General features: G+C 38.6%; 1 protein-coding gene across 1 annotated transcript in view; it reads right to left on the reverse strand.

Annotated features, from left to right (window-relative positions):
- Nucleotides 1-4,984: 4,984 nt before the first annotated feature.
- The window catches only part of ZC3H12B (zinc finger CCCH-type containing 12B), a 5,706-nt gene continuing 1,283 nt past the window's right edge, over nucleotides 4,985-9,407 (reverse strand). Inside the window, exons 2-5 of the mRNA XM_009996599.1 lie at nucleotides 8,137-8,276; nucleotides 7,164-7,398; nucleotides 6,972-7,078; nucleotides 4,985-6,405 (exon numbers count right to left, since the gene is read on the reverse strand). Coding sequence (XP_009994901.1) covers nucleotides 4,985-6,405; nucleotides 6,972-7,078; nucleotides 7,164-7,398; nucleotides 8,137-8,276 — 1,903 coding nt within the window. The remainder of the gene's footprint in view (nucleotides 6,406-6,971; nucleotides 7,079-7,163; nucleotides 7,399-8,136; nucleotides 8,277-9,407) is intronic.

The following is a 9,407-nucleotide window of genomic DNA, read 5'->3' on the forward strand; positions in this document are numbered from 1 at the left end:
CTGAATCACCTGGTTTCTGGCCATGGTGAGAGCAGACATGGGGACTTCAGGCCAATCCAGGTAGAAATGATCTTTGTACACCATTTTCTTTTCCTTAGTTTTACTTCCCCCCTGACAAGTTAAAGCAGTTTGAGTCAAAGCAATGGTAATAAATGACATGGCACCACAGTGCCCACAGGAAGGGGAATGATGAAGTGTTCAATTAGCAAAATAAAATGTGTGTAATATAGAGATTGACAAGGGATGTTTTTCTGACAAGATAGCAGGACCAAAATAGTAAGTTTTCCTCTACTTTTATAAAAAAACTCATCCTGTTCCTTCACAGATTGAAGCACATTGGGTGGAAAATCAGAGCATTATGTATAACTTCAGAATCTGGGTATTTTTCAGTAAATCAGCTAAAACATTGAGAAATCATTTGGACAGACTACAGCAGTTGCAGATTCTGGGGATCTCACCTGAAGAGGGTTACAAAACAAAAAGCTATAAGCAAGCGATCCAATGGCTATCAGTTTTATTAAATAAGCATTTCTCTCTCTATTATATAAAGTATAATATGTTTAATATTATTAAATAATTGTGCAAACCTTTTACACTGGGGCAGGGGGAACACGGACACACACAAGTCATAGCCTTCTTTTAGATTCTTCTCTCAATTTTAAAAAATACATTTACGTGCTTTAAATACCATAGATCCTGTGTAACAGCTCTCCAAAAGCACTGATCACTGGCAATGAGAATAATTTAAGGGACAGTGCACTTGTATTTTTTCAGTTGAAATACAGCAGGAAATAGTTAATAAGGACTCTGTCATACAGACAAGCTCTGGGTGCATAAGAGAAGTATAAAAGCTGAACTCTCACCCTAGATTTAATAGAAATAATGATCTGACTGCTCTGAGTCCTGTAGTACTCATGCCTCAGGTAAACTGGCAAGTGAAGATAAAATAGTATTTCAGCTCTGTGGAGAAAAGTGCTAAATAAACAACACATTCCTTCTCTGTAGCATGGGGTTCTAAAAATTACTGTAGTCAAACATTGTTCCTTGAAAGGTTCCTGACTGGGGTTTGGTGTCCATCACAGCTAAACATGCAGAGGTCACCTAGGATTTTTTTAGCGGAACTATTGGAGCAGACCCTTTGCATGCTCTGACTTTATCATTAAGAATTTCAAAATGCCAGAATTATTTGAGGCAAACTGGCACTAAAAGCATGTAGGGAGGAACTCTCCTAGATATGTTTTGGTGCTTTTGTTTGTTTGTTTTGTGGGTTTTTTTAATTATTTGTTTGGGGTTTTTGTATGTGTTTGTTCTTGTGTTTGTTTGGTTTTTTTAAATTAGGATCTTCCTGCTTTTTCTAAGCAGCCACACCCACACCTTCTGTATTTCTGTTCACAATCCAAGCACTTTTACAGAAGACTGGTGCCAGGGCAGCAGCAACTACAGGAGTTCACACTCAGTACTACAGAGACTTAGAAATGCCACACTGGTTTCACAGCCATAGTCACTCATGTTGTCTTCAAGACTTACATTATATTTGGGTCAACCAAAAAAACCCAAAGATATTTATAAAATTTTACAACAATTAAACAGTAATGTTTAATTCTACAAATAAATAAAGCCAACTACTACAGCTCAATACAGCAACAGAACTAAGTACAATCAAATAGATCACTGACATGTAATTCTTACAAAAACCAATAATTTCCACTGATATCCTACAAAGTGTTAGATTTTTGATTCATGAATTGGAGGTTACACACTTTCAAGTTACAAATTATGTGAAAGTAATGTAGCTAAAGATGAAAGATCAGTAAACCAGAATTCCCAAAGAACGCTCTGGTCCCAGTGAAGCACTGAAGTCCACTTCTCAGCTCTTGCTGTTTGCAGGAGTCCAGGCCTCCCCACTTTATTTTTTTTTCTCATCTAGAATTCTAATCCATGAATTTTATTAAAATATAGTTTCTAGGACTGTTGTTTCACAGTTTTAAAAACATTTAAATACCATGCTCTCAAAAAAGAGCATTTATACAAAGTCTTATATTTACAATATAGACAGTTTTGATCAGGTGTTAGTAAGATCAACTCTTCCAGGTAAGAAGAAATCTAAGTTTATGCTCTGAAGATGAATGAATGTGTCAGGCTTGTAAACGTATCTGAAAACAGATGTGGATGACAGAATTACCACTTAAAGTAGTTGGTGAGGAAAGACAACATCACATACAGAAGTTTCATTACTTCCAAGGACTAAACAAGCACAAAATTTGCAGATTATTTCCACAAGGCTACACTGTCTGTAACCACCCATCTCAGGTGCTAACAGCTCCTTAGAAAAGGACAATTTGCCTTTGGAGTGCCTTAGGGAAATAGTATGCTGGGTTGGGATTGGCACAGCATTCCCATTGTTAAAAAGGAATTATTCTATCCATAAGACAAAAGTTAGTGAAAATTAAAGTGACCAGACAAATCCTGCAAAAACTAGTATCTCCCTAAACCACCCAACACTTCCAACAGAAACTTCTGCTTAGTTTTCCACATTAGAAAACATAAAAAACACCTCCTAACCTCTCCTTAAAATAGCTTATCTTGCTAATTTGAGAAAAAGGGAACAAACATTTTTCTACATACAAATATTTAATTCCATGCAAGATGGAAAACGTGAGTGCACAATAAACTTCATTTGATACCTAAATAATTTATAAATTAACCCGTTAAGAGTAATGCAGGGTCCAATTATATTGGTACATTTAAACACATGCAAATGAGTTAACAGCAACATTTTTACATAAAGTTTAGTGCAAGAATGTATCTGCTTAATAAATAGACTAAAGAGAACTATGCAATAATGTTTTGAGGTGTACACACAGTATCTGTGTACATAATAAACTGGTTCTGAAAAGTTGTCCTTGTTTGTCTATTAACAAGTGCCCATTTTAAATAAGTTTAAATAATTACTCATGGGCTACTTCCCTGTGACACATGGTGTCACAAACATTGTGGTGAAAATGTAATACTGAAGTTAATCTAGAGAATTATATCTTTTTATACACAGTTTTATACAATCAAGAAAAAAGAGATACAATTTGTATCAACAAACAAAAGGTCACTTCTGGTTATTTGAGGCATTGCTCTCAGCTGCTTATACCATGCAAGATAAGAGAATTAATTGCAAATTAAAAATATAAAATCATTAATGAGAAATATTTTTGAAAACTAGTCAAGAGGTAAACCTGTTTTCCCCAATTATTATAAATGCCTGGAGATTTTTTTCCTCCATTAACAGAAACAACAACCAACTCCCTAAACCTTAAGCTAATTTTAAACACCAAGTGTAAATACAGAATCACCTTCAAGATAACTTATTTCAAATCCATACTGACATGGTCATAATGTATGTTACCTGTACCAACACACATATTCATCCTGTGAACTGTAGTTGCACCTGTAATTGTGGTTTGTCATTGTTTTCGGTTTGGTTTTGTTTTTTGATGTGACAGGAACATATTTTGCACATGATAAAGATCTCCCAAGGTATTTTGAATCAAACCAACCATTACAGTAACACAAGTGGAGGAAATGATACAGCTTTGTTCCTCAAACAGATAACTGGAAAGCAGCATGCAAGCCATTATCAAAACACCAGAAACAACCCTGACTGCAGCCTCACGTTCAGTGTGTTTCACAGTAAGAAACATTTAGGCAGTGTCACACCTTCTCATGAAGAAACAAAAGGCCAGAAACCAGGCCTTCTCGACTTTCATGAAAAAAAACTACAGTAGAAGTCAACAAGTCCTAGCTCGAGACATATCGAGTTAGTAATGGTTTGAAATGCTGAAATATACAATGGATTCAAAAAAGGGCGTCCAGTCAGTGCAGCTTAAAAAACAATAAATGCCTCTTTTGGAGACATTTAGCTACAAAGGTTCCCACCCCAAGCAAGGTCCCAGTTGTGCAAACAACGGCACACCAAGTTACATCACCTGTTGAAACAGGACTTCTTGAAAGCCTTCCTGAGGCAAATGCACACCTTTGCTGGATCTGAAGAGCCAGAACCAGGCCAGCTTTGCCACACCCCCAAACTGCAGCAACTCTTTTCAAGAAGCAGCCTCCACCCCCACCTCCAGTTGCTCTTGTACAGCCCTCAGGATGTCAGACTCACTCAGACACCATCCTCGCTGCCGAGGAAAGGCTGTGGTTACTGATGAACTTCATGTTAACATCCAGTTTCTGCTGCTTCAGGTCGAGTAATCCCATTTACACAAACCTGACAATTTACTTTCAGCTTGTCTAGTCATCTGGGCCAGCAGGTGCTTCCTGCACAGTGCAGAGGTGATTCTGAAGAGAGAAGCTACAGTTAAGCTTCCTGTAGTTTACTGATTGTTGCTTCATAATAGATACTCAAACTCTTGGGAACAGTTTTGAAATTTAAGTCCCAACAACAATATTGATATTCAAAAGCTGAAATCAGCTTCTCTGTTTACAAATTGAGTATTTTCATTTTTGTCAAGTTTACTTTTTCCTCAATATTTGATACGCCAGCAGGCAGTGTCAATGGCAAAGCTGAAACCCCAGGACTCAGCTGGGTGTGTACAGAGCAAATTGTTAATAGGCCCATTCAGTATTTATAAGCAAATTGAAAGTGTACACTGATACATGCAATATAATTGCTGACAATAACTTTGTAGTAACATCTTTGACACACTGAATGTGACATTGTAATTCTTAATGAGCTATCCATGCAGCAAGGTATGCATTTCCTATAAAATACTATTAAAAATCCTTATATTTAAAATCTTAAAATTTACAATACAGTCAATTCTTCTATAGTGAATATAAGTATATGAAGTATATTAATTGCTACTGTGTACAGAATTTTATACCGTCTTAGTAGAAAATATTTACAACAGATCCCTCCTTCTTCATTTCAGCTCTCCCCCAGGTCCTGTATGCTGTCCAGTTTCCTTTATCCAAAAGAGGCTACAAAGCTTCAACGCCCTGTTCTTAATTTGGCAACAATCATAGCTGCCAGCTGTTGTGCATCTGTCATGTGGGGATTCTTTTCCATCACTGAAAGGACAATGCTCGGAGGGAAAATATTGCAAAGGTTCTTGTATGTTTGATACTGATGTTCTGGGATGATATGTGGTTCCTGTGGCTCACCACATATCCCGATCCAGGGGTTCCTCCAGAGCTGCTCCATCTTCTCAGGCATGCTTCTTACCATTACAGGTTCGTAACACGGCTGCATGAGGTTGTTACTCAGTGGATATGAGTGGTAAGTGTAAGAGTCTGATGCACAAGGCAATGGGTCCCAGCTGGCGTGCTGCTCCCGGCACAGGGGTGGCCTCCTCTGCCTCCCAGGGTTACTTTCATAAAGCCGCGAGTCAGAAATACTGTCCATTCTTGTCATCACCAAGGCACGGCTTGGCTGGGAAGTTGATGGGTGAACATTTTGAGGCACAGGGTATTCTGCTGGACAACTGGATCGTGCTCCAACAACTGCATGCTGGGCATGTAGGCCTAAGTGGGAAACTGACTGTTTGCGAAGGGCTTGCTTAGGCTCCTCAGCTCCGTAACTCTGAACTCTACTTAAGGCTTCATGGTACCCATGGGAAAAAGGCTGCAGACGATTTTGCGGTGGCAGTCTGTGGATCTTCACATTGTCTTCTGGACTGGCATCTGCTACACCCAGGTACAAGTCATTGTAAGAGGAATAAGAATCATTACTTGAATGGCTTAAGCAATTGTCAGGACAGGGGCTTGAGTTTCTAGAATATATACCCTGGTCCACATCAGCCCCGTAATAATCTGTGTTACGGATACTACTTATGCTCAAGTTGGAGAAATCACTGAGTAAGGAGTAATAGCCATGGTCCCCCAAGGACTCGTATTTGGGATACTGGTCAGTATAGCTAACTGAGGTGCCATGGCTATTGGTGACTAGTATAGGAGGATATTGCACACTGGACATATGCTCCAGTGAAGATTTCTGATGTATGAACTGTGAGGAACCTGGCACCGGGCTGCTTGCAGAACGAGTATTTAATGCCCCAGCTGCATGGCTTTTTGGAGGAGGGAGCGTTGGAACACTTAACGCAGAAACCAGTGACGGGACAGAGCTGGCCTCGAACTTCCGGGCTACTGAGAACTTTTCCTCAGGCTCCACAGCTACTGATCTAATGCTTGGATCTGACTGACGTTTTGGGGCAATGCGTTTCACTTCAGAACTGATTTCTCCTTTGGAGCTGGATGGCCCTGTGCCACATTTGGCCAGGGCTCCCTCACTCATAGTTTTCACAGCAGATAATTTGGCACTTATTCGAAGCTCATCCGCTACTGACCTTTGAGGCTGGTTTGCCCGTTCTGGGTGGTAATATTTACATTTGTGCCCATAGGTGCACTTTTTACCTGGAAGAAAAGCATTTTCAGGTTAAATACACATATTAAACACACCAAAAAACTAATCAACACCACCAGTTACTATCTTTGGATCTTTCACCACTTCAATATATATATATAACAATGTATCTATACTAACCCCCCAAGAAATAATTTTATATATTATATATACATGCAGTCACAGACTGCTGCTTGCATCGCTGTGTGTCACTGCAGCAAGAGCAAGACTTTTCCTTCCACTAGCTCAAGATTTCAACACTGACATCCTCCACGCTATTTAAACCAAAACAGCTCTAACACAGTTTGTATAGTTATGAATCTCCTCCCCTGAATATAGATCAGAAGAGCAAAAACTTGTTACCCACAAGGTGTGTCTGCTTGTATCCACAAGGTCTATCCTTAAATTTCTGCTACATTGTTTTTATAAATACGTGTATAAAGGGTATCAAAATGCACATAGTGATTGGATGGCAACATCAAAAATGGTTTGGTTTTTTTTCAGTAATGACAAGATGTTCAATTTCTTGCCTCACCTACCTTTGAAAGCAACAGATCAGTCTGACTTAGGCACTTACCATAAGGACACGGTTGTTTCTTATGCTCAGGAATAACTGGCCTTTTCCTTAAGAAATTTTCAAGGCTTGGCCCATGGCGTCCTAAAGGATCATCAGGAGGCATAAACCTAAGGAGAAAGAAATGAAATATGAATTTTAGCTTTTACTGAGGATTCTGAAGTAGCAAACTCTCTTTCAAAGAAAAATCCATACTTGTCATTCACAAAAGAATACATGAGCAGCCGCTCCTCGATGAACTTCTTCCATTCTGGTTTTTCATTTTGAAGATCCCGGTAGTTGTCATTTGATACGATGATGCCATCTGAGTCAAAGGCAAGTTTTACTATGAACCGATCATCATAGCAAACCACTCTCCTTCCCTGAACTCTTCGAGATGGAGTGAAAACAAGGATTTTTTCTTTCTCCAATTTACGTAAGATTTCTTGATCTGTAAAAGAATTTTAGTTGAGTAGCTTTTAAGAATGTTTTAAAAGAGAGAAAAGCAGTCTTTGAAATATGAAACTTCTCGCTCTCTTTTCTGACAAAGCATTCTGTAATTATGTTAACAGACTGTCCCCATTATCATTAAAAAATGCCTAGATGCAGAGTGCCATTTTATTTCTGAGGTTTCAAAGCAGTGGGCAAATTTTCAGCATTTAGGCTTCATAACCCTCTGCTCCTCTGTAAACAACTACTTACTTTACTCAATCTTCCTGAACATGTCAAGAACTCAGTTGTTACTAATTACAACAGCCTTCTTGCACACCTGCAGTGAAACCTAAGTACTTTCTGTGCATGAACACACACTCTGCCTCTTCAGTGTTCAAGATAATTCCACTAAATGAGTCACTAGTCTGATACTGCATATTTTGTACTCGCTCAGCAACAAAGAAGCAGTTGCTATATGCTCAACAATGTTTACTAATGGAAAATTATTACTTCTACTGCTCAAAAGTGTTGAAATTATCCAGTAATGTTACAAAAACCCCAGCATTCTTTACAGGTGCAGATACTTCAATGTTTGTTTCCTCAACAGCGAAACTGCTGTGTTTGCAAAGGACCAGTTGAGTGCAACATCACCCTGCAGCACCACATCCCCAGCAGCACCCACCAGAAATAATGACATGCTTGTGTGCAATACTTGAAAAATTTAACCAAGGACTCTAAGAAAATCTTGATCTCTTACCTGTAATTGGTGCATCAGGTCGAGACTGTTCTTTTCTCCATGCAGGCACAAACACAGTGATATCTTTGTGTCCTTTTTCCAGAAACCAATCAACAGCTAGCTGAATTCCCCGGCAGGAAAATCCTTCTTTATTCCCATGGCTGAAGAACATGCAAAAGTTTTAGAAACAGCAAGTACAAAAGTTACATTTGGCTTTGTTTTTTGTTGTTGTGGTGGTTTTGTTTTGTTTTCTTCTGAAGCTGCCATGGTCTAAGGATATAAGGGAAACAAAATCTGTAAACATAAGTAAATCTTTTGATTAGACCTGCTTACAAAATTGGAGAAAGACAATTATCCAGAGTAGTCACCAGCACAGTCAAAAAAACTGCAACTGAAATAATGAATACAGAAGCTGCAATAGTGCTAAAGCATTTTTCTTTAGATTTTGTGCATTCAGATTTTGCAAAATTTAATAATAAATAATAATAATAGTGATAATGATGTTAATAATAATAATAAACAATCAAATACTATCCTTTTAAATTTTCAGGTGCTATGCCTTTTGTTATGAGGGTGACTCGATGGTCCTTTTGAGTGCCTTCCAACCTGAGATATTCTATGATTCTATGAACAGAGTCAGTTCTAAGATAGGCAATATTAAGAACACACACACTTTTCTCCAGTTGCTGCCACATCATGCTCAGAAGAAACCCAAACAGTATAGAGACTGCAAATCCAACAGGAACAGAAAAAAGGTAAAGAAAAAAGCAAAATCCAATATTGGCGATATTGCTTTAGAGAAACATCTGGACTGATGTAACCACAACTTGGCACTGGAAAATCCTGTATATGAAATATGCTTTATACAATCTGGGGAAGCCTTACATATTTCAAAACTGAGAGTACTCAAAACACCTATAAAAATCTGGATTTTCTGGAAAAAAATGCAGAACACAAATTCTTTTAGAGCAGAAAGCTGATACTAAAGGGAAACCTATTGTACAAACACTACCTGGAGAAATTGTGGTATCACTGATTACTACACAGGCTGTTTAAAGAACTCCCCCAGAGAAAATCAGACTTTCTCAGTGATAAATAATTGGGTAGCTGATCTGTGCAGACATGCTCAGAAGTGTAATGGGACAGGTATCTGTTGAATTAGTGTCGACCCAGCAGCCACGTGTACATGTCTGAAGCTACAAGCACCATAGCTGTGTAAGCCAGCTATGTTTGGCACATGCACATCCCTGCACAGACACAGCTGGATTGCAGCTGGATTCTGAGCAGCCTTG

Source organism: Chaetura pelagica, unplaced genomic scaffold, assembly GCF_000747805.2.
Source record: "Chaetura pelagica isolate M959 unplaced genomic scaffold, ChaPel_1.0 scaffold103, whole genome shotgun sequence".
NCBI classification, from domain to species: Eukaryota; Metazoa; Chordata; class Aves; order Apodiformes; family Apodidae; genus Chaetura; species Chaetura pelagica.